General features: G+C 39.9%; 1 protein-coding gene across 4 annotated transcripts in view; it reads right to left on the bottom strand.

Moving 5' to 3' along the window:
• The window catches only part of bcas3 (BCAS3 microtubule associated cell migration factor), a 515,318-nt gene that overhangs the window by 338,353 nt on the left and 151,861 nt on the right, over positions 1–25,104 (bottom strand). For all 4 annotated transcript variants that reach the window (XM_061718687.1, XM_061718690.1, XM_061718688.1 and 1 more), the window contains 2 exons: positions 1,395–1,519; positions 1,127–1,292 (listed from right to left, as the gene is read on the bottom strand). In XM_061718687.1, coding sequence (XP_061574671.1) covers positions 1,127–1,292; positions 1,395–1,519 — 291 coding nt within the window. The remainder of the gene's footprint in view (positions 1–1,126; positions 1,293–1,394; positions 1,520–25,104) is intronic.

The raw sequence follows: 25,104 nt of genomic DNA, 5'->3' as shown, positions 1-25,104 counted from the left end.
TTGAACGTGTGACAGCGTCCTGTATCATAACTAAATCTCTGCCGTTTGTAACAAACCAAACCGTGTGAAAATCGGGTAACAATTCGGGGAGTTATGGATGATTGTAGTCGGGGATAAAACCTTCCTCAATAGAAATAAATGCACTGGGGACCGTTGGAGACCCATCCAAGATGGCGGCCGCGCTGAACGTCCAATAGGCAGCATCAGTCTATGAGGTGTCTACGTATGTCTATTGTGGTAGACACATGTCTGAAGATGCTAGGGGTGTAACAATATATCGTGCCACGAAATTTTGCGATACAAAAACGTCACGATACGTGTCGTGGAGGTGACAAACTGTAGCGCGATATTGGGTTATTAATATGAATATATTGTTTACTAGTAACATCCTATTGGTGCAGCGGGATCACGTGACGACCTCGACCCGCGGACCAAAATCTTCCTCCGCTCAGAAGAAACTAGTACCGTTTTACGGTCCCGATCACGGGACTCTTGGGGGGTTTTCAGCTCTGAACTTTCACTTCTAAGGTGAGCATGAATCAATGTTTTTTATGATGTAAAGATTGTGTCGTCCCCAAAGATGGGAGGATGAAATGATAACGGGGTTCACCTTACGGCCTCAGGCTGGAGCAGGTGAAGCTCTGAGCTCTGGCACAAGATAAATATGTCATGTTGCATTTGGAGTTTGGGACTTTTCATAGTTTATTTATTTACTTTTATTTATTTATTTAATTTTAGTTGTTAAATTTCTGGAAAAGAAAAAAGTCAAGACATAAATGAGAGAAACTATTCAGTTTGTGGGTAAATATTTGTACTTGTCTGAAACTGAAGATCATAATGCAAACCGGACATTTACTTTTAGTTCCGTTTGTGGAAAATGTTTGGCCTGGCTTTCTCTTTAAAACAGTTATAAAGCATTACTAACTGTAACAATAGGGAAAACGCATTTTGTATTTTGTGTTTTTCAAATAAAAGACATTTTTTTCCAGTCATATGTTCCTCATTCAAGGTTGTTAAAAAAATACTGCTAACATATTGTATCGTTATCGGGACCTAGATATGGTGTATCTTACCGTATGGTTACATTAGTGTGTCGTTACATTAGTGTATTGTCAACCCCACATACCTGGCCAGAGTCCAGCAGGCCCTGGGAGACGTGTTGAGCTCCAACGGTGTGTCGTCGCTTATTTTTTGAGCGGTGCTTATCGGCCGAGGCTCCAGGACATGTTCCACTAGGTTACCATAGCAACTGATTATGTACAGTGAGTCGACAACCGATTGACGCGTCTGATCTGTAAGGATGGATAAGAAATAAGGCAAAGATATATATCCAGCTTCCAAAAAAAAGGGTAAAAACAGAGCATTTTGAATTAGACGAGCAGAAAAACACAAACCTTTCTCTCTTTTCATGTTGGGGTTGGTGAGGAACCAGGAGCGGGACGAGGCGAAGGTCGCGGCCACGCAGAACTCCCCACCGCTGGACTTGCTCGGGGAGATCTGAGGGGGGGGCTTAGCTTTGCTTCAGGAGGAGAAAACAGGACAAGTTAAGGCCAGGTTAAAAGGGAGGGGAAAAAGTCCAGCACCTGGAGATGGAGGGATGAGGGGAGATTGAAACATTTCTCAAAGTTTCAGAAGGTTACATCAAACACAAAGTATACTTTAACCCACGACATTTACATTTGAGCTCTTGCATAAATGCAAAACATCTTTAATTCAGAACAAATAATGATTTTTAACAAATATCTGAAAGTATAGTGAAGCATAGGAGTTATAGCAACAAGAAGGCTTTGCATGCAAGGAGCTGAGTAAAGGAGCAAACTAAAACGTCTGCAAAGAAATCCCCTTCTTTATCGCACAAACTGCGAAAATTCATTTTGTTCAGACACAAATAATGGGGGCAACTAGGCCTGTGTTGAAAAAATAGATTTCCCAATTCTAAATCGATTTGCATATTAATTCCTAAAAATCGATTCATGTGTCTAAAGATTGATTTTTTTTTTTATTTTTTTTTATTTATTTATGTATTTTTTTTCCATCATTACATAACAACTTTTGGTTATTTTTTTGTTTATCCCCAAAAAAGGAATGTTTTGTTGGACACGAGAATAACTGCTGCCATGTTTTTGCCTTTAAATATGTTTAAAGGTATGAAAACATTAAAGTGTTAGGTTATAATTGCATAAATTGTCTATATTTCATTACTTTATACACTGTCTTGGGGTTACATTTGCAAAAAATGATAAAAACCAAATGCTCAAAAATTAAAAACCAAATTAGACCGAAAATGGAACAAATAAAAACAGAATGTGGGAAAAAATAAAACAGATTTCATGCGTCTCTGTTTCCTCCCTGGATCTGTTTGGTAATTCTGCCCCACGATGTTTCTGAAAGCAGTTCTATCAGCATTCTGGGAGGTGATTGGTCCTTACAGCATCATTAGCTGCAATACTTGCTGTTTAATCTCAATATAATACTAGTAGTAATATTTTTCATAACTACATATAATTCATGCAACAGCTCAAAAGACAGTTTTAATAACACTAACCCAAATCAATATCGGTATCGGAATCGAATCAAATCAAATCTTGATAATCGATTCTGAATCTTAAGAATCGGAATCGAATCGATTGACATTTGAATGGATCCCCAGCCCTAGGGGCAACATTTACAAATATAGTCCACTTAACACAAAAATAAGCCAACGTTACGGAGCACCGCCCTGCGTGAAACGTCTGCTGCTAGTGTGTACGTAGCACTGGAGCAGACACTGCAAACCCACCCACCAAAACAAGATCCATTTATTTGCACCAACATTGAGGCTTTCCAGAAAAATGTATTATGTATGTTTTACATTTTAAAATACTCACAATGTCATGGTAGGTAACTGTTAACTGCAATACCAAGCACGATACGTGAACTTCTGACCTCTTTCAAACATTTTAAATCATGGCAATTGCAGGAACACTGTCATCACAACTAGGCTTAAACTGGTGTAGTTTGTTTTAATGTTAATTATCTGTTTTTTATGGTTTTTATTTTTACTGTTTTAATTTGTACGTACTAGGGCAATGTGCAATGCAACACACACTTAGTACTGTATGTCACACAACGTGGATACTCTCAGTACCATAATTTTACCATCGCTGCTATTTCACTATTGTAATATGCATTTTTTTGCTCAAGTCACTTTAGACTCAAGTCACTTTAAGATACAATCCATACTGCTTTTAATCTATTTTGCCACTATGTACGTTTTATGTTTGTTCCCTTGTTTGATTGTATTGTTTGACTGAATTGTTTTTTATGTTTTCTGTGGGGACTGCGGGTGGAAACTAGCATTTCTGCTAAAACGCGGTGTACTAACACTGACTGTGTTTCCATGCATCAATAACCCTTTTAAAACCCCAATATTAGCAATAACCCGAATTTTCACGGCCATGTAAACACCAATAACCCTTTGAATAACCCCAATTTGCTCATATTGGGGTTTTTAAAAACCCCAATATGAGCCCTGGGTTACTCCTTTTAAAACCTGAATATTGGGTCATGTAAACGTAACGGAATATCCCCATCAAACGGAACAGGAATCTGTTTTCTGCACATGCTCTGTTCACAAGGAATCCTGGTCTTTTGAGTCCAGGAAGTTCTTATAAACACGGAGAAACAAGACCAGGAGGAGACTAATCACTTCATAAATGTAATGAAGGATATGAACATTTCTGCATTTGTAGACGGTAGAAAGTACCGGGATAGAAGATTTACAAGAAGGAGAGAGAAAAGTTGTGCTAAGCAGCATTTGTTTTGGATTTGGATACAGGAAGAAGAAGTTGAAATGACAGGAATTGTGTCATGATGTTCTCCGTGCGTCGCTGGTTTGATGCAGATATCCTGAATGATTAATCACCATGGAAACGGAATATTCAGAATGTTTCAGTAACCGGAATATTAGCAATAACCCCAATTTTGACTGCATGTAAACGTAGTCACTGTATGTAGTGTTCATTAATATGCATTGTCCTGTCTAAAATAAACTTAAACTAATGAATCAAAGTCACATTGCAACAAAAAGACACTAATATTTGATTTGTAGCACTACACTCTGCACAGGTTGACCATTACACCAGTATTAATATCCCTTAGCCTTTGCATTAATGTGGAGATCATAACAATAACAGGTTATTTCTCTATCTACACCCCCACACACGTATGTTTATGGGTCTATTGAGATTAAATGGATGTACATGGAGTGCAGGCTATCATCAGCGAGTGGAACTCCAGCTCCTAACAGCAGTGTCCGAGCCGGCCCCGTGTGTCTCACTTCACAAAGAATTTATTGGATGTTATTGGATTATTCTGCATGTCAGGACTGGTTTAGAGGAAGCAGACAGAGGAAAGGTTTTCAGCTGCGAGCGGCTGCCCATATGGTTGCAATCAGGCAGCAGTAGCACGATCTGCTAATATTGTCCGGCCTTATAACCAACCTGGACAGTAAAGTGCGGCTGCGGCGGATCAGAGCCGAGGTGGGCCGGGGCTTTGAAGAGCCCCGGTCCTGTTATGTGCTCCCCAAAGGGCAGCTTAACCCCCCCCCCCTGGAAACCACACGGTGACGACAGCAACGCGCTCACTTCTGACCACAGCAGAGACGCTGCAGGTCACTGCAATCTACACTAATACTGGACTTCACAAGGAAACACAGCTGAAATGGTTCTTAAAGAATTGCAGTTAAATTATACAAAAGCTTGAACTTGTTGCTTGAAATCTTTTTTTTTTGTCTGCATATATATTAATGGTTAATATCATGTTTGTAAGAACCTAAGGCATATATATATATATATATATATATATATATATATATATATATATATATATATATATATATATATGCATTTTTGATATAAAATATATTTTCTTTTAATATATCCCATATAATTATTTTATTAATATACAGGACTGTCTCAGAAAATTTGAATATTGTGATTTTCTGTAATGCAATTACAAAAACAAAAATGTCATACATTCTGGATTCATTACAAATCAACTGAAATATTGCAAGCCTTTTATTATTTTAATATTGCTGATCATGGCTTACAGTTTAAGAAAACTCAAATATCCTATCTCAAAAAATTTGAATATTCTGGGAATCTTAATCTTAAACTGTTAGCCATAATCAGCAATATTAAAATAATAAAAGGCTTGCAATATTTCAGTTGATTTGTAATGAATCCAGAATGTATGACATTTTTGTTTTTTTAATTGCATTACAGAAAATAAATAACTTTATCACAATATTCTAATTTTCTGAGACAGTATATATATATATATATATATATATATATATATATATATATATGTATACACATTTGTTGCATGAAATCTAAGTCCATTGAAATATTAATTAATGATGATTATGTATTACTTTGTGTAGCAGTGCACCGAGCGATTACTGATCTGTTTACTTCTTCATGTAATTAAAGAGACATACAAGTTAAAGTTCCAATGAAAACAAAAAGAAAGGAAAGAAAAAATAAAATAACTACAAATAGAGGTTTTTTTTTTTCTTTGAAGTGGTGACAACATCAAACTGAGCTCCTGTCTCCAGGGAAACAGTTATCATGTTTAACTTTGATTATGGAGAAACATATCTGTTTTACTTGCAATGAACCCAAAAAGTGAAAGTTATTAAAGCATGTAGTAAAGAAGTTCAGTTCAGCGATATTCTAAAGCCTGCAGGGCCAGATGGTGTGTCCACTGGTTCCAGTAACTTTCCCAACCCTAGCTGCTGAAAGACCTGTTGCTGGTAAAACTCTGCTCCTGCTGCCTCCCTTCAGCCTGTCAGCGCCTCATAAATTACTCCCTGGGTGCAGGGAGACGTTGATGTCTTTGTTTGCCCACTGTGTGAAAGAGGGATCCGGAAAAAGGAAGTTGCAAGGGGAGTCATAAGAAAGGCCTCCATATGTTTGTTTTTTTTCTTTTGTCTCTTTTTTTTCTCTTTTTATTACATTTATAAGTGTTGGGGTCAATGGGAGGAGACTGTATATCCAAATATCCAGGGTAAGCCTCGTCGGTGAAAGGAAGATGGATGGGCCGATAAAGTCACACTCAGGATATTGCGTTGGCTTTACTCCGGGTTGCCCTGGTCCTCTCTCTTAGGCCGGCTTGAGCCCATTTGTCTGCCAGTACATCCACAAGACTAATGCTGCTTTTACACTAGTACCTACTCAGCCCGACTCCACTCAACTTGCCCTTGTTTATTTTTGATACCCAGATCAGAAGTAGGAGGTTGGATGAAGCTGCTGTGACGTATTTGATTGTGTATCTAAACGGAGAACACAACAACACTAAAGATGTAGAACCTGGAGGAGATGATAGATGTGCTGCTGGATCTGTGGCTTGTGTTTGATATCAAGTTAAAAAATGAGAGTGAGAGAAGCTTCAAGTAGTGACGCGTTTTAATTTTATAGTTAGTCTCTGTGCTGCTGAAAAGTCAGCTGGAGCCGTGAGCAGCTATGAAGAGACAGATCTCCTGGTAGATCTGGTCGTTCCTTATCTCCGTCTAGATCCCTTTTTAATTCTCTCCTCAGCACCAGGTTTATGAACATCTGCACCTCAGAGACTGCTTTACATGCATCAATAACCCTTTTAAAGCCCGAATATTGGCAATAATCCGAATTTGCACGGCCATGTAAACACCAATAACCCCTTTGAATAACCAGAATTTGCTCATATTCAGGTTTTTAAAAACCCCAATATGAGCCCTGGGTTACTCCTTTTAAAACCTGAATATTGGGTCATGTAAACACCAAACGGAATATCCCCATCAAACGGAACAGGAATCTGTTTTCTGCACATGTTCTGTTCACAAGGAATCCTGGTCTTTTGAGTCCAGGAAGTTCTTCTAAACACGGAGAAACCAAGACCAGGAGGAGACTAATCACTTCATAAATGTAATGAAGGATATGAACATTTCTGCATTTGTAGACGGTAGAAAGTACCGGGATAGAAGATTTACAAGAAGGTGAGAGAAAAGTTGTGCGAAGCAGCATTTGTTTTGAATTTGGATACAGGAAGAAGAAGCAGAAATGACGGGAATTGCGTCATGATGTTCCCCGTGCGTCGCTGGTTTGATCCAGATATCCTAATGATTAATTACCATGTAAACGGAATATTCAGAATATTTCAGTAACCGGAATATTAGCAATAACCCCAATTTTGACTGCATGTAAACGTAGTCATAGTTGGATCAAACAGACTTTTGTGCTGCCATTGCTTGTTGAATAAAATGAAGAAGCTGCAAGTTTCTCTTTCTCTGATTTCCTCCTCCTGACTCAGACGTCTGACTCCAACCCCCCGACCAATCGGTGGCCTGTAGTGTGATGACGTCAGATACAGCTGACTCAGCAGCTTAGAACCTCGGCAGAATAGTTACAGAAAAAGTATCTACTCTTCCCACCTCCACCCCTAGTGGAGAAGTGAAAAACCGAGGCGAGTGGAGTCGGGCTGAGTACGTACTAGTGGAAAAGCGCCATAAGCGTTTAACAAACAGGCCCGGGTAGCCGTGCATGAGCAATAACAGAGTTCAAAGATGTACATTTGCTTTTTTGTGCACAGACACCAGGGTGTGTACTAGGAAGTGGAGCTAGTGTCTTAGCCAGGGAGAGGAGGACATGGCGGCGTGCAGCTCCCGGTTTTTGGTGTTTTTCCAAGTTTCTTTGGTGTTTTTTGTGGTGCCTTAAGGCTCAGTTATGGTTCTGCGTCAAAATGGCGCCGTGCCTACGGCGTGTGGTTTGGATCGACGCAGAGGACACGCCATCACCTGCGCCGTATCTGACGTGCACCTCCCGCAAATTGTAACTACGCGTCGAGGAGACGCCGACCAGACGCAGACCGAGAGGGCTGTGATTGGTTCGTTTGAAAGCGAAGCATTTCTGGTTTCCGGTTTGAATCAGTAGTGAACTTCCAGGGCTCTTTTCTTCGTTTATGTGTGATTTTTTTTGTTTTTTGCACAATAGTTGTCCTTATCTCTTTGATTTACTGTGACCGGAAAAAGTCGGATAAACCATTCAGAAAAAGATCGCTAACTAGTGGCCGCGGGGGGTACTGCACCGCGACCAAATGGAGAGACGGAGAAGTCTGAAGGGTTCAGCACGGCGTCACGGCTGCGGCGTGTGCTCTGCGTTGGTGTGACGCAGAAGCATAATTCAGCCTTTAAGGACTGTATTTTATTTTGTACTTATTCTACTTTTTACTTACATTTTTTTGAAGTAAAACACCACTCCGTGCTGCTTTTAATTTTGCTGTATGCCTCGTATAGTGACAAAAAAAAATCAAAAGTCTGAAGTTTCCTATTTTTCTGTCAAACAATTATCGACCAGTTTAAGAAAATATAATACAAAGTAAATGACAACACATATAAAACGGGTAAAATGTAGTATGTATAGTCTAAAACGCCTATAAGAATACTTTTGAGATCCATCACAGAGAAAACAGTTATGAGGATGTTTAATATTATGGGAACGGTGGAAACCAGGACACCATATAAATTAAGATTATAGAGGGAATGTGAGTCAGAAAGACTGAGTGGCAGGAAGACTGAGTGTCAGAGTAAACTTTCAGTTTGAGCAACTGTAAAACATCTAAAATAGGAAAGAGCTGTTGTGCGATCGACTGTACTCATAGATTTAGCAACAAATCAGAGTTATCGTTTTACAGACTGCTGAAAAATAAGCTTAAGAGACAAATGGATCTCTGCAATTCACAGAAACAACTGGATTCCAGACACCAAAACGTGGATTTGTGGTTCCCATTTTGTATCAGGTAATGTTGGATTTTTAGGTAGCTAACGTTAAACGGTCAAATCATAAAGTTCGGTGTCCTCATCACTTTAATTTCTACAACAAATCCTGCCTTGAAGTCGGACCAAGCGTCAAGACTTTTGTTAGCCTTCAAGCTTTGCTTCGTGTATTTCCCCGGCGTAGAAATTAAGTACATATAAATATCAGGAAACGCCAACTGCCTTTAATTTAAGCCGATAATCAGCTGTTATCCCGTCTTCTCCACTAGTTGCAGCTGTTTTTGCCACTCAGTGTGAATAAGGGGGCTGGTCCAGTGGAGATGTGACGTCAATGCAGACCCTCTATAATCTAAAACGCCTATAAGAATCACTTTTGAGATCCATCACAGAGAAAACAGTTTAATGTTTAATATTATGGGAACAGTGGAAACCAGGACACCATATAAATGAGGATTATTGCTTACGGGAAAGAACAGCTACACTAGACTTTATGACCAAAGCTCTGTAAAGTGGAAGTTCTTCTTCGGTGAGGTGTTTAATTGCAGAAAACATGCCGTTCCATCTCTCCCATATCTGGAAAATATGTTAAATCCTTAAAGGCCCCGTGGTTCACTGTTTTCAATAACCCATGGTACACACATTCTGTTTGAGAGCGACCTCATGTTGATTTTCTGGGGAATATACCACACGCAGACCCGAGCATTGTCTCAGACAAACGGATCATAACTTTGCATTAACGTGGCCATAAATCATCCCGTTTTAAATAAAAACAAAAACGCAGTTCTTCTTTCCCGATACATAAGACGTCACCTTTAAACGAACAGAGAAGCAGATGATTGTTTGGCGCTACAGACAAAAAGTCTGAGGATGCAGTTACGGATACTGTGCATGTACATAAATTATCACACATAGTAATGTAAATACATAGACGTTTCTAACACTAAGCCAAAAGACTGGCTCCCAAATGTGGTTTCTTGGCTGATGAGCCGGGCTCGGGTCTCTTTGAAGAGGCTTCAGCTCGCACCGAGCCTGCCAACAGGACCAAAGATCACAGCTTGGTTCCTGTATCTTCCGGGTACAGTGACCACTAAAATGTGTTCATCTGTGTTTTAAATCACACTTTTCCTCTTGATCTTCCTGGAGGAAGCTGAGGAGTGGTGAGATCTCGGAGCTTGTGACAGAGAGCTATGGCTGCAGTGCCTATATGTTTTCCACATGGACTGGGGTTTATGGAGAGAGCGCTGCTGGGAGGGAGAGACGTTTGCTAACGGCACCTACACACAAATAAGGACAAAAAAAGACGTAACCTTATAGCCATGAATTAGAAAACATAAATATGCTGAGAGGGAATGGGGACGAGGAAGAGAGGAACATCTACAGAAACTACACTCCTCCCTCCAGAGTTCCTTACGTTTTAACCCTGGTACTTTCTTTGGGTCAAAACTACCTCATTCTCCTGTTCCTTCCTTCTGTCCTACTGCTCTCTCCTTCCTTCCTTCTTTCCTACTGCTCTCTCCTTCCTTCCTTCTTTCCTACTGCTCTCTCCTTCCTTCCTTCTTTCCTACTGCTCTCTCCTTCCTTCCTTCTTTCCTACTGCTCTCTCCTTCCTTCCTTCTTTCCTACTGCTCTCTCCTTCCTTCCTTCTTTCCTACTGCTCTCTCCTTCCTTCCTTCTTTCCTACTGCTCTCTCCTTCCTTCCTTCTTTCCTACTGCTCTCTCCTTCCTTCCTTCTTTCCTACTGCTCTCTCCTTCCTTCCTTCTTTCCTACTGCTCTCTCCTTCCTTCCTTCTTTCCTCCTGCTCTCTCCTTCCTTCCTTCTTTCCTACTGCTCTCTCCTTCCTTCCTTCTTTCCTACTGCTCTCTCCTTCCTTCCTTCCTTCCTTCCTTCCTTCCTTATTTCCTTCCTTCTTTCCTCCTGCTCTCTACTTCCTTCTTTCCTTATTTTCTCACTCCCTTCCTTCCTCCCTTCCTTCCTTCTTCCCTTCCTCTTTTCTCCCTTCCTTCCTTCTTTCCTCCTGCTCTCTACTTCCTTATTTCCTTGTTTTCTCCCTCCCTTCATTCCTTCCTTCCTTCTTCTCTTCCTCTTTTCTCCCTTCATTCCTTCTTTCCTTGTTTTCTTCCTTCCTTCCTTCTTTCTTTGCTCCCTCCCTCCCTCCCTCCCTCCCTCCCTCCCTCCCTCCCTTCCTTCCTCCCTCCCTCCCTCCCTCCCTCCCTCCCTCCCTCCCTCCCTTCCTTCCTTCCTTCCTTCCTTCCTTCCTTCCTTCCTTCCTTCCTTCCTTCCTTCCTTCCTTCCTTCCTTCCTTCCTTCCTTCCTTCCTTCCTTCCTTCCTTCCTTCCTTCCTTCCTTCCTTCCTTCCTTCCTTCCTTCCTTCCTTCCTTCCTTCCTTCCTTCCTTCCTTCCTTCCTCCCTTCCTTCCTCCCTCCCTTCCTTATTTTCTCCCTCCCTCCCATCCTCCTTTTCTCCCTTCCTTCTTCCTTTCCTTCCTTCCTTCCTTCCTCCCTCCCTCCCTCCCTCCCTCCCTCCCTCCCTCCCTCCTTTTCTCCCTTCCTTCCTTCCTTCCTCCCTTCCTTCCTTTCTCCCTCCCTTCTTCCCTCCCTCCTCCCTTGACCTGAAGACAGCACCAGGGTTAACAGGAAGGAGAATCTATTTTCTTGGTAACTTTAATTCACTGAAAAGGCTACTCTCATGTCATTTCCACTTTTAATTTAACAAATGAGGACTCTTGATGGAGCTAATAGCTTTTCCTCAAGGGCATAATTCAATCTGCGACATCAACCATCAAAGTCCTTTCGCATTACTACGTCCGGAGCTTACGTGAGGCGCCTGTGGGGGGGCGAGGGGCGAGGGGGGGACGGGTCCGGTGGCAGCTCCCATTTATTCCCAGAACCCTCACAGGGAGAGAACAAACGCTGCAGAGCTCACTGGCACGGAGCTGCACGTCTTTTGTTGCACTGATTTTTGGTAATCAGAAGTAGAGATGGTTTTAAGAGCGCGTTTCAGGAAGGAAATGAGAGGCAGAGGAAGAGAGGAGCAGGGAGAGTAGTAGTCATGTGGAGGACAAATCTTTCAGCGGAGCATTTATTATTTTATTACAGCTCTTGGAAGAGAGGCAGCCTTGAGGCCCCGCTGAACGCAGAGCACTAATGACAACCACTGGGGAAGCAGGGAACGCTAGAGAAATGGGCATTACATGTTTAAGAAGAAGGTAGGATTATTGTATTCCTCCCCCTAGTTATTTACTATTCCTTATGCTAAACCCAGCGTGAGCCGCTGGACGCAGAAACGCCTCATAAGGCCTTTGGAGGCCAGACTGGCTAAGTTTACATGGGGAGTTTAATTCCTCTTTAATTCAGAATTAAAATTAAATCAGATTTAAAATGAGTAAACATTACCATGTAAACACCTAATTCCCAATGAAAATGGCCATTCTGAATTAAACTTAATTCCGAAGTAAGTGACTGGTTTATTCCGATTTTAAATCAGAAATGAATAATTCCAGATCATGTAAACTCTCATTCCTCTTTAAATTAATCCCGGTCTTTCTTTCTGCTCGTTCCCTCGCCCGTCTGTCTCCATGACGCTTATATTCCTGCTGGGCTGGTTTTCCAAACAAAGTTTCAAGATGCAGCAGCAGTAAACGCTGGTCAAGAGCAGAGACCATTTATTTAATAAATAGAAATAATTAAAAGAACAAATGGAAACAGGAAACATACAAATTGTGAGCTTTTCAAAGTTGTAACGACTAAGTTAGTTTTTCTTCCGGTAGTTTAACTTCCGGTCCCCCCCCTATCCAATCAGAACCTTCCCAACCCCCAGACCTGGAGAGGAATTGGAGAAAGACCATCAAATGTGTTTTCTATGTAAACCTCAATTCAGAATTACTATTTCCATGTAAACTCGAAGGGAAATAGTTTAATTAATTAATTCCGAATTAAAAAACATCCTGTAACCGTGGCCAGTGGCCGCATAAACGCCTCATAAGGTCTTTGAAGGGCCAGATTATATAAATAATTGCATTTTAAACCAGCATTTCGTAAACAAGATGCTCAATACTCAAGACATGAAGTATTGAAAGAAACCTGAGTATTATAAGGGTCCTGATTTCCAATACTTAACGACGTGTGTGTCTTTGATTCATACAGTCAGAAATGGCTAAGGGCCCAGATTGAGCAGGAGCCGGATGAAAAATGGAAGGAAAAAAAGTTTCAATTAAAAAGTATGAGTGACCGGCCACAACAAAAAGATGAAACCCAAGCCTCGGTGAGGACACCACATGCTATTCATTTAAATCTAGAGTGAGCAGAGTGGACGGGGAGGAGCGGGAGAGCGGCAGAGCCGGGGAGGGAAACGCTCCGTCATGACGGGGCTTCTTTTAACAGCATGTAAGCATCTGATTTCACAAGGCAGCGCTGACGAGAGACGTGGCATTAGACCGTATCGGGAGGGAAATAAAAAACCTATTGACGACGCTGTAACATCTGATTCTTCATGCCAGGCAATAAGGGGAAAGATTGATTCCGTCATCAACGGCGTAAATTAATGATTTGTCCGACTTTTTAGCTGAAAAGTGGAACTGAATTGCTCTTGTGCTGCAGTTCATGTCCAGACTGACTACATTATTTGTTGCTTGGATACATTTGTCTTTTTACCTTGCCGTCTCACCTGCAGTGCATTTTCTCTTCTATTAGTATAACTGGAATCAATAATATATCAATTGAAAAAAAAAAATATCAGCTGGAAGCAATGTCTGCAAAAGCTAAAAAAAATGAATGACTTTACTTTAAAGTTTTTATGTATCTGTCAGATTGAAAGGGCACTCGTAATAACTGGATTCTGTCTTTCTTTTTTCCTTTGTTTTTAAATAAGCAGCTTTCCCTGAACACACGATGTATATGATATATTAACAGTTATATTATCTCTGTTAAAGCGAGTGGAGATGAAACCTGCTGCTTCACAGATCTGTGAGACGTGCAGCTCGTTACTTTAATGCTTATTTTACATTAGCAAGGAGTTCTGAATAATAAATTGAGGTTCAGCATAACCTCAACTAATGTATTAAGTAATAAGTGGTGATGCTGAAGAATCTGCTGAGGTGACATTACACAATGATTATTTAAACCACTAAAACAGATCTTTTTCTTTTTTTCATCATAGAACAACAGTCATCAAATAAAGTTATCGTTATCATCCTTTGCGTTAGTGGACTCTGAAAGCCGTTAAATGTTACACTATGTTTCATTTCCACCTTTGCTTGATTTCATGCTGACCATAAAGAAGCCAATATAATAGAAGCATAACAGCTGAATAAAACAACAATGAAAAAGCTCAAATGTCAGAGAAAAAACACAAAACTTGGTTTAGATTTGACGGAGACCTCGTCGTAGTTGGCAGTGAATTAAAACAAGAAGCATTAGTTCATCCGTAGATCTTTGTGAAACATGTCGTAAACAAGAAGCAGACGTCACTCACGTAACTGTAACCATGCAAGACAAGTTTTCACTTCCCAAGATGTGAAAATGCAGAATTACTGCATGCAAACACACATCACATGGAAAGAATGTAACCAAAGACAAGGAAAAGAAAAATCGACAATGATGTAAAGGCGTTTTTCTTAGCGAGGCGTTGTAGTGGGACTGAACAGAGATCACACAGGAACCAGTCTGGCCCTGCCATACGCCCCCTGAAGCAACACAAACCATCCTAACAACGTTAACACATTATTAAGCATTATTCTACTGTAAATGTGAAAGAAAAACCTGTAAATGTGAAGGAAAAACCTGTAAATGTTAAAGAAAAACCTGGCAATACAGTATAATACAGGGGTGGGCAACCCAAAATGTTTAGAGCCATATTGGACCAAAAACACAAAAAACAAATATATCTGGAGCCGCAAAATATGAAAAGTCTTGTCTGTATCAGCCTTGAAGGCAACACATGCTGCATGTTTCTATATTAGTTACAACTGGGGGGAGATTTTAAAAAGAAAAAAAGTCAAGATTTTGAGAAAAAAATCAGAATGCCGAGATTAATGTTGAAGTAAATCTTGAGAAAAAAGTTGAAATTTCGAGAAAAAAGTCAAAATGTCGAGATTAAAAAGGAAAGGAAAAAGGAAAAAAAGAAGAAAAAAATGAAAAAAGAGAAAAAAAAGAAAAAAAGGAAAAAAAGAGAAAAAAAAGAAGAAAAAAAGGAAAAAAAAAGGTCAAACATTTTTGAAAAAGCTCCAGGAGCCACTAGAGCAGCGCTAAGGAGCCGCATGCGGCTCTAAAGCCGCGGGTTGCCGACCCCCGGTATAATTGAAGAAAAATCACACCCAGCCCATAAGAAACACAATAAAAACACACACCTAAATTCTGCAGTGACCTTAACACAACATGTTGAATAATCTTACAACAAATACAGTTAAATAAATAAATAAAAATAATAGAATAAAAAAAGGGGGGGGTTTGCAAAATGACAACGACAATGAGAAAATAAGAAAATCTCCTCGTTTGGGATTGTTTCCCTGCTGAGGAAAATGACGAAAATGACGCAAAATGTCGAATGTGTTGAAAAATATATGAGGATACAAATGAGCAGTAAAGGAAGACGTGAGCTTTGGTGGCGTCAATGGTTGCATGCTGCCGGGGGACCAACGAGGGGAGAGGCAAAACTCACCATGGAGTTTTAATGGCAAAACATCCCGCCCCAAAGAGGTAGGGTCTTCACCAAAGGGGTGGAGGGGGGGGTGAAGAGGGTGGGGATACAGAGATAGATGGAAAAACCATTATTTCAACTAGCACACTTCACCAAATACACTTTTCACATGACATACTTTCAGACGGGGCTGTTTAAGGGCCTGGTAAGTTCACACATATAGGGCGGGAGCTGGACGTCCGTGTTCTCAGACGGATCTGAAAAGCTGCAGCTTCATGACTCGTCTGCTCGGCCTGCAAAGCACCGTGTGTTTGTCAGACGCAACGTGATATCAGTCCTATGGTTTAAAACATGCTCCCTGTACCGCAACATGTCAGTCTGAGTCCAGCCGTGGAAATATGGCAAAGAAAAGAAAGATGGGAAGCAGCTCTGATTGTTCTGATGTAGATATACAGATGTACAGGACTGTCTCAGAAAATGTGAATATTGTGATAAAGTCCTTTATTTTCTGTAATGCAAAAATGTCATACATTCTGGATTCATTACAAATCAACTGAAATATTGCAAGCCTTTTATTATTTTAATATTGCTGATCATGGCTTACAGCTTAAGAAAACTCAAATATCCTATCTCAAAAAATTAGAATATTCTGGGAATCTTAATCTTAAACTGTAAACCATAATCAGCAATATTAAAATAATAAAAGGCTTGCAATATTTTAGTTGATTTGTAATGAATCCAGAATGTATGACATTTTTGTTTTTTTAATTGCATTACAGAAAATAAAGAACTTTATCACAATATTCTAATTTTCTGAGACAGTCCTGTATATTATGGATATAGATATGTTATATGTAGGTATGTATACGGATATATTGAGTTGTATTATACGTACAGTATTTGTGTATCTATATCTCTATGAATATATATTGATTTATGTGTAGATATGTCGATATATAGATTTATAGTAATTATTATGTATATAATTGGAGGTAAATACATGAACCAGTGTATATATAGCATATCTACTCTTATATAGTTATTCAAGTATATTGTTATATCATTGCTGTCTATTGTTCTCTATTATATTGTAGTATTATAGTAAAGTAATGATAATATAATACTATACATTATAATTACTTCTATTAGTACATACATACATAGTAGCACAACTAAATGCTGGGTGGTTGTTTTGTTTTCTTTTGTTTTGTTTTTGACTATATTTATATATACATATAATTGAGTATTATATCACTGTATTGAACAGTTATTAAAGTAGGGATGAGTATTTTATACGTAAGTTTATTGAAACTCGTCTTATTATATGTAAGAATGTATGTCAGATTCAGGGGTAGGACTGGATATATATTTGTATTTTGTTTTTTTACTTTTTTGTACTCTTTTTTTATCATGCATGTTCGAAATAAACACTTCAAATCAAAAATCCTTGAAGGACGAAGCGTTTCACTGGAGACACCAGTCAAACTACCAGGACTCCAGCATTCAGGAGACAAAGAGACAAAGAGTTGTGTGATTGCATGCAACTTCTTTTTTTAGTGTGAGTGTATATTTATGAAAGAGCATTGTGCATTGAATGAGCATGTCCATTTTTGAGCTAGGGTGTGGACAAATGTGTCTCCAGTGTGATTATGTTAACAAGTCTGCAGCCGGTGTGTGTGTGTGTGAGTGTGTGTCTCCAGGAGTCATCCAGAGTGGAGTGTCTTTTTCAGGGTACGCTCCTGTCTATCTGTGTGTCTTTCTGGTGTTTACAAGACATTAGGAGTGGGAGTGTGTTCCTGTGTTTATCCTGCACGTCCAGAGATAGTGACAGAGCTCTGTAAACAGTTTACAGTAAATAAGCCTTTTCCCTACAGCAATAAAGGTCCGATGAGACTGAACTCTGTCCCTGCAAGACAACCCCCCCCCCCCCAGTCATGAAAAACAGAATCCCCGGCCAACCAAAGCACTCTGCGGCACTTCTTTATTTTATCGCTTTCACTGCATCCGCCCCGGCCCTCCCAACGACAGCACACACTGTCCAATTAGTCTTGGTACATGGATATGTGGAAAAAATGTTCCTCTGGGAGACAGGGAGCAACAATTTGCCTTGGAATGTCTTACTCCTGGAGCGCGAAGTTGACAAATGAACGAACTGGTTGGTGTAATGGAGGTCAGTGGTAAACTAGCACTTATCAAAGACTGGGGAGAAGGGGGTGCACGGCCGCTACTCAACCTGCTGAGATCCCACTTTAGGATCTCCAGCAGAGTAAATGGACATGGGTGGGTGGGGGTACGGGAAACATGGACGGAGCAAAGGTGAAGTAAGCTCGGGGTTTACCCTCTACACCCCAGGAGCACCAGGAACACCGTTTCCATGCATCAATAACCCTGTTCTAACCGGAATATTGGCAATAACCCGGTTTTGCACGGCCATGTAAACACCAATAACCCCTTTGAATAACCAGAATTTGCTCATATTGGGGTTTCTAAAAACCCCAATATGAGCCCTGGGTTACTCCTTTTAAACCCTGAATATTCAGTCATGTAAACACCAAACGGAATATCCCCATCAAACGGAACAGGAATCTGTTTTCTGCTCATGCTCTGTTCACAAGGAATCCTGGTCTTTTGAGTCCAGGAAGTTCTTATAAACACGGAGAAACCAAGACCAGGAGGAGACTAATCACTTCATAAATGTAATGAAGGATATGATATATCCTTCATTACATACCACTTAATTTTCCACTCCTTGCAATTTATAGTATGTTTTTTGTTTCGTTTTTGTCTTTTTTGTCTTTGTTTCTTGTCTAGATACCTGTTACTTGTCCAATATATCCATTCTTTTTCAATGTTTGAACCCAAATTATTAGTTTTGTTTTGTATAAAACCTCCTGAGTGGAGGTTCATAAAAGGGTAGGCATAATAAGCCTTGGCTTCAGCCTATACCTTTTCGGTGCCACTTAAAATATTGGACCCTTTTTTTTATGTTGTATTATGTTGTATCCAAACGGACCGAAATAAAAAACTCAAAATCTAAATCAAATATGAACATTTCTGCATTTGTAGACGGTAGAAAGTACCGGGATAGAAGATTTACAAGAAGGTGAGAGAAAAGTTGCGTGAAGCAGCATTTGTAGGAACGCCAGACCAGATCAAGCTCAGCTGGAAGACCCTGAAAAAGGTGAACTACAGGGACGAGAAACAAAACAACTTCTACTGGGCTGTTGATTATCCACCGTGCTGCTGTTAATGTTGTTTTGAATTTGGATACAGGAAGAAGAAGCAGAAATGACGGGAATTGTGTCATGACGTTCTCCGTGCGTCGCTGGTTTGATCCAGATATCCTGAATGATTAATTACCATGTAAACAGGGATAACCCTGTTTGCTCACGCATGGAAACACATTATTCCCAATGTTTCAGTAACCGGAATATTGACCGTAACCCAAATTTTGACTGCATGGAAACGAGTCAGTAACTACCGGCGTAAAAAATATCAACCGCTGCTCTTGTCGATTGATGAGGAATTGAAAATCTCAAAACCTGAAATGAAGCATTCCGAATTCCAGATGACACGATTGCACACCACTCTGATTACAACAAACGCATGAAGTCATTCTGGGAAGACTGTTGCCGTGTTGAGCTGGCAGTAAACAGTTTAGACCTCGGCTCGACATAACGTAGCCCAGGCAGTGTGTGACACACTGCCTGACCAAACAGGATCCGTGGAAAGTGGTCACAAACTGGTCACAAACTGGTCACAAACTGGTCACAAAGTGGTCACAAACTGGTCACAAACTGGTCACAAACTGGTCCCAAACTGGTCCCAAACTGGTCCCAAACTGGTCACCAGGAGGACAGAAAACACCAGTTGTGTGGGGACAATGAGAAAGGAGGCTGAGAGAGTTAGAGGGAGGAAAGAATGAGTGTAATCGACCTGCGAGGGCAGCGACCCCACTCCCAGAGAATAATCGTTCACACATTCATCTCCTAACCCATTGGCCCTAATAGCAGCTCTGCCTGGGCCATTAAAAAGGGAGGGAAGTGAGGTGATTTGTGCAAATGGTTTAGCCTTGCTGCCATGTGGTGCCGGGCATTGCGTTCTTAAAGCCGCTTTTTAGCTCCGGTCTCAGCGAGGCTGCGTAAGACAATGGCTCGCCACCGGGCCGGCTATTACACACGCATTACTGTAAGCTGAGGGCACATCTGTGACAGATCACAGCTCTCATTTGTTCTTTTTGCTGCTGTCTTCCCCGCCGCCCTGCCCTGCCTGCGCTTGAGCTGCATTTGCTTGAACATGTTATCAGAGGGATTTGGTCGAGAGCAGCGTTTTGTCTTGTGTGTGGCAATCTCTCCATTTGGATTTTCATTTGTCCGCGTTAAAGTTAGACAGTGTGTAGATGGGATAAGTGTGCATTACTTTGTCTGCTTGTAAATCCCAAATGTGACCCTGACAGGCATTTTGACAAGTAAAAGTCTATCAGTTTGGAACTGGTGATTAGAAGCCCTAGTGGAGCTCCCTTATTTTTTTCTCACCAAGACAGACCCTTCTCTAATGGTTTGACCAGTCTCTTTGGGATGGAATCAATCTGGCTCCGGGCTTGTGTGGAGTTTGGCCGACAGGAAGCGAGAGGCTGGGTCAGAGCTGGGACACCTCTCCTTGTTTGGGATTCCCCGGAGACGGTGAGGACTAGCAGAAGCTTGGCCGTGTTCCTCATCCCTGACCTGGCCTCGCCTGCAGGACTGTTATCAAACGGATGCTGAGCAACATCCGACGCTCCCTCCTCACTTTGATGATGAGTGAGCACAATAACTAAATTAACAAACGCAGGACTTCTCCATGAACTTGTGCTTTCTTTGATGTTTCCTTTTTTTTTTTTTAAGTTTATTGGTCCTTTCAATTTCAACAGCACAAATAACCCAAAGTACAGGTGTAAATTTGTCAGTGTAATACAAAAAATATATCATTTTTTGGTATATATATTATAAAAAAGTAATCTAATTAATTACAGGATTTATAATTAATTAATCACATTTTGATCTCATATCTGCTAATGGTCCCCAAATAAAGAATTTGAATTCTAGGACATTACAAAATTGCAGTGCATGACTAATCAATTAAATACACTAAGAAGAGAATATTTGAAATCCACATTTTTATTGGTGAAGTGTGTTTCATAAATGAAATTCAAAAGAAAAAGTTCAAGCACATCAGCAAACCAATTAGTCCAGGTGCATTATTCAAAAATGCAATGCAAATACAGTTAAATAAATAAAATTCAGAAATAAAATAAGGCTGAGTCTCAAATAGGCACTTAAGCAGACTCTCAATTCAAAATTAAAACTAAAGCTGAATCAATACAGCGATTCAAGTACTAGTAGCTGTAACGTTTACAGTGGAACTTGTCCGGACATGTTTAGTGTTTAAATGATCATTCAGGCTGGAGCAGCTCTGCTGATAGGAACATTATTTTTTTACCAAATTTACAATTCACCGCGTTCTTGTTGATAGTCCCGTCTTCTTTCTTTTTATACATAAACTTCCCGTTCAGAGATTTGCTGAGTCTCCCCTGAGTCGTCCAGGTCTGTTATGACTAGCATGACTCAGCAGCAGGAGGGAAGTCGTGGCCTACGGGTCCCTCAATGGGACACATTTAAAACTTAAATTTAAAAAAAGTTAGCTTTTATAAACTAGTGCATTTGGATGTTTGGATCACTGGATGGATATACAGGACTGTCTCAGAAAATTTGAATATTGTGATTTATTTTCTGTAATGCAATTAAAAAAACAAAAATGTCATACATTCTGGATTCATTACAAATCAACTGAAATATTGCAAGCCTTTTATTATTTTAATATTGCTGATTATGGTTTACAGTTTAAGATTAAGATTCCCAAATTTTTTGAGATAGGATAGTTGAGTTTTCTTAAGCTGTAAACCATGATCAGCAATATTAAAATAATAAAAGGCTTGTAATATTTCAGTTGATTTGTAATGAATCCAGAATGTATGACATTTTTGCATTACAGAAAATAAAGGACTTTATCCCAATATTCCAATTTTCTGAGACAGTCCTGTATGCTTACAGAAAAGGTTTGACAGATGGTCAGTTCTTTTCTGACCACATTGGAAACCTCATCATCCACCGCTGGAAGCACGATGCCTCACACAGATCTCCGTGTCCTCATCATCACTTACATGGTGATGAATATTAAAGCTGGACTAAAGATGTTAGGATTGAGAGCCTTATCTGAACACTGGTGGTCTCCAGGAGAATGCTGCACATGAAGGGATCCCTGCAGTTGGCCCGATCACACAAAGAAAGTGAAGGTTTAGTGAACGTGTGCGGATGTGTTGGTGTTTGTGTGCACCGGTGCACAGCCAGACAGCATGGCAGGGAATGTAGGTTAAGCAGCTGGTGTGTTCCTTTGCTGCCCTGCCAACAGGGATCTGCTCATACAGGTGTAAATACAGCTGCTGGATGCTCCCGTCTCTCTCTGCAGCGCTCTCCCTCTCACACAAACACACAGACACACCCAGGAAACAGAAAGATGGGGCCTGGGTGCAGAGACGGACAGATGGTGCTCGGCTGCTCCTGCGCAAGAACGGCGCAAAAGCATATGATATCACCTCCTACTCTGGGGCCAAACCTGCTGCTCTGTCTGTGTGTGTGTGTGTGTGTTTGTGTGTGTGTGTGTGTGTGTAGCTGCAGCGGCCTGCATGCAGGAACAGGCTGCACAGCTGCATGTCCTGATGCATTAATACTGACTGTCCTCTGGAATGCAGTGATCAAATATTGTGAAATATTTGCAAAAGTTTCACAGAAACAAGCTTTACAGAGTTAAAAAGTCCTGAAACTGGTCTTGGTATAGCCCACTTGGGACTAATCATTCATATCTTCATCACTTCTGTCTCCTTAAGAGCAGAAATGTATTTAGGACATAAATCATCCAAACTGTGGACATTAAAATTGTTCATAATATTTGTCATTCAGCTCAGAATTGTTCAATTAACGATGCGCTGCATTACCGCCGAGGGTTTAGTTTACATGCTTCATGATGAGGGAACATCTCACACAATGAATGGAGCAGCACATTCCTGTTAGCACCAAGAAGGTGGAGCCGTCCTGCAGAGACTGATCAGCAGTCAGAGAGGAACCAACATGCTAGTAGGGTTAAGTGCTGAATACTGCCTGAAAAGAATATATGTATATTATATATATATATATATATATATATATATATATATATATATATATATATATATATATATATATATAAGGGATAATGCCTGACAAGGTGGACAGGTGTCTTTTATACTGATAACCAGTTAAAACAGGTAACAACTGGAGGACAGAGGAGCCTCTTAAAGAAAAAGTTACAGGTCTGTAAAAGTCAGAAATCTTGACCAAATACTTATTTTACTGAGGAATTTACCAATTAATTCAGTAAAAATCCTACAATGTGATTTCCTGGAGTCTTTCCCCCATTCTGTCTCTCATAGTTGAAGTGTAACTATGATGAAAATGACAGGCCTCTCCCATCTTTTTAAGTGGTGGAACTTGCACAATTGATGACTGACTAATTTTTTGGCCCACTGTGTGTGTATATATACTGTATATATGTATATATAAATATATGTGTATATATATATATATATATATAAATATATGTGTATATATATATATATATATATATATATATATATGTATATATATATATATATATGTATATACACACATATACAGACAAATAGTACAATAGAATTAAATAAATAAATATCGAGCATGTCAAGCCTTATGTCAAATATTCTATTCAAAAAGCTGTAAATTAGAAATGAGGAAGCTCAACTAGAAGGCAGCGGTAATCTGTTTAACTATCAGATGCAGCACTTACATGATGATGAATATTAAAACTGGAACAACACATGCAAACCAGCAGGGCAGGGACCTCATAAAAATACAAATACACACACCGCAGCAGCCCCAATGAACGCTGCAGGTTATCTTAATGATTTAGAAAAAGGCCCTAATGCTGTTTACGTTGACCGCAGGATCAGGACTCTATTTTCATCCTCAAAGTACACTTATCAAATATCACGGGGGGAAAAAAATCCCTCACCATCTGTTTGGATCATTATAGCATTTCCCATTCAAACAGGGCATGAAAATTACATTTAAATGAAAATATTAAAATCTGCCCATATTTGTAAAGCCACCTGTACTGTATGTAAATGCAGTTAGGAACGGCCTGTAGTTGCTCAAGGCCTTAAAACTACATAATTTCAATGTATGGCAAAGATCCAAAGGGGAAAATAGAGACAGAGGTGGATGAGAGCAGAGCTGTTTAACTTTCACAACTAAATCCATTATAAAATCAAAGTTAAAAGTGTTACACTCCATGTGATATCACTGACATGATTCTACTTTAATGGGAAGTCTCTTTTTTTTTCCAATGAATGTAATGTGCTTTTTCCTCTCATGTTGTACAGTAAATACATGGTTTTTTTTTGCTTCAGGAGACAAAAAAAAGAAAGAAAAGAGGTGGATGAGGAAGAGCTGTGGCGTGTACCGAGCTACTGCTGATGCGATTAAAGGAGCAGACTGTGAATCACAGGCTGCACTTGCACATCATGTCATAGGGTTTACATTTGCTTTTACTCAAATTGTAATTTTCAATCGCTGCTGTGAGATGGTTAGATAGTTCCTTAAAAACAAGATGTTTCAATGTTTTCATTTGAGTACTTGGTGTTGCCTTGGAGTTGTAGTTTTCCCTTGTAACGTGCACAAATCAGTACATGTATTATCTGTTCATCAGCACACAACTTTTCAGTGTTGAACAGATGTGATGAGAAACATCCGGCAGGTGTTGTTGTACATCCTAAACTAAATGTTTTATTGCTTCTGTTCTAAGAAAAGCACTGTTATCCAAGAAAAGAAACGAGGAAATACACATTTCCCTGTTTTATATCCTTCAAGCTGCTTGCAAAAAGGTTTACAACGCACTGAAACAATAAGCAGCAGTTTGAAGGGGCGCTGCAGTCCCTGTTGATGTGCATTCATGTAAACTCGGGAGACAATACAGCACATCCATGGAAATAAGATAAGATATCCTTTATTTTCTCCCTCAGTGGGGAAACTTATTTTGTTGTCAGCAAAAAACTACAAAACTACATAAAGCCCATTTAACATGTGCTCTTTTAACCCGATTAACCTCTCATACACCCTGAGCCCAAATCTGGTCAGGATTTCTAAGGTGACGATGAGGAAGCACTGGCGTTGAACATGATTTCAAAGAGTTTTAAATCAACGACAAAGCGACAAATAATGTCTGCATCTACATAAAGAAATAGCAAATGCTTTGTAACCTTTTCCAAAACGTTATTTATCTTTAAATGTTGATACATCAGATCACACTGAAACTATAATGGATGATATTTTCTATAAATGAACAGACTTGAGTGTCATATGTATTTTTTTTTTTACATAGTCTTTACATGTGTGCACTTTTATGGAGCTGCTGCCTAATAAAGGCTTTCTATTCTATTCTATATGTACTTTTGACTGCATAAAACCTTAATAAATCTAGCTTATAGCACGGGGGTCGGCAACCCGCGGCTCTAGAGCCGCATGCGGGTCTAGAGCCACCCTAGTGGCTCCTGGAGCTTTTTCAAAAAAGT

Source organism: Cololabis saira, chromosome 4 (assembly GCF_033807715.1).
Source record: "Cololabis saira isolate AMF1-May2022 chromosome 4, fColSai1.1, whole genome shotgun sequence".
Lineage (NCBI taxonomy): Eukaryota > Metazoa > Chordata > Actinopteri > Beloniformes > Belonidae > Cololabis > Cololabis saira.
This window is presented reverse-complemented; position numbering and strand designations above follow the sequence as displayed.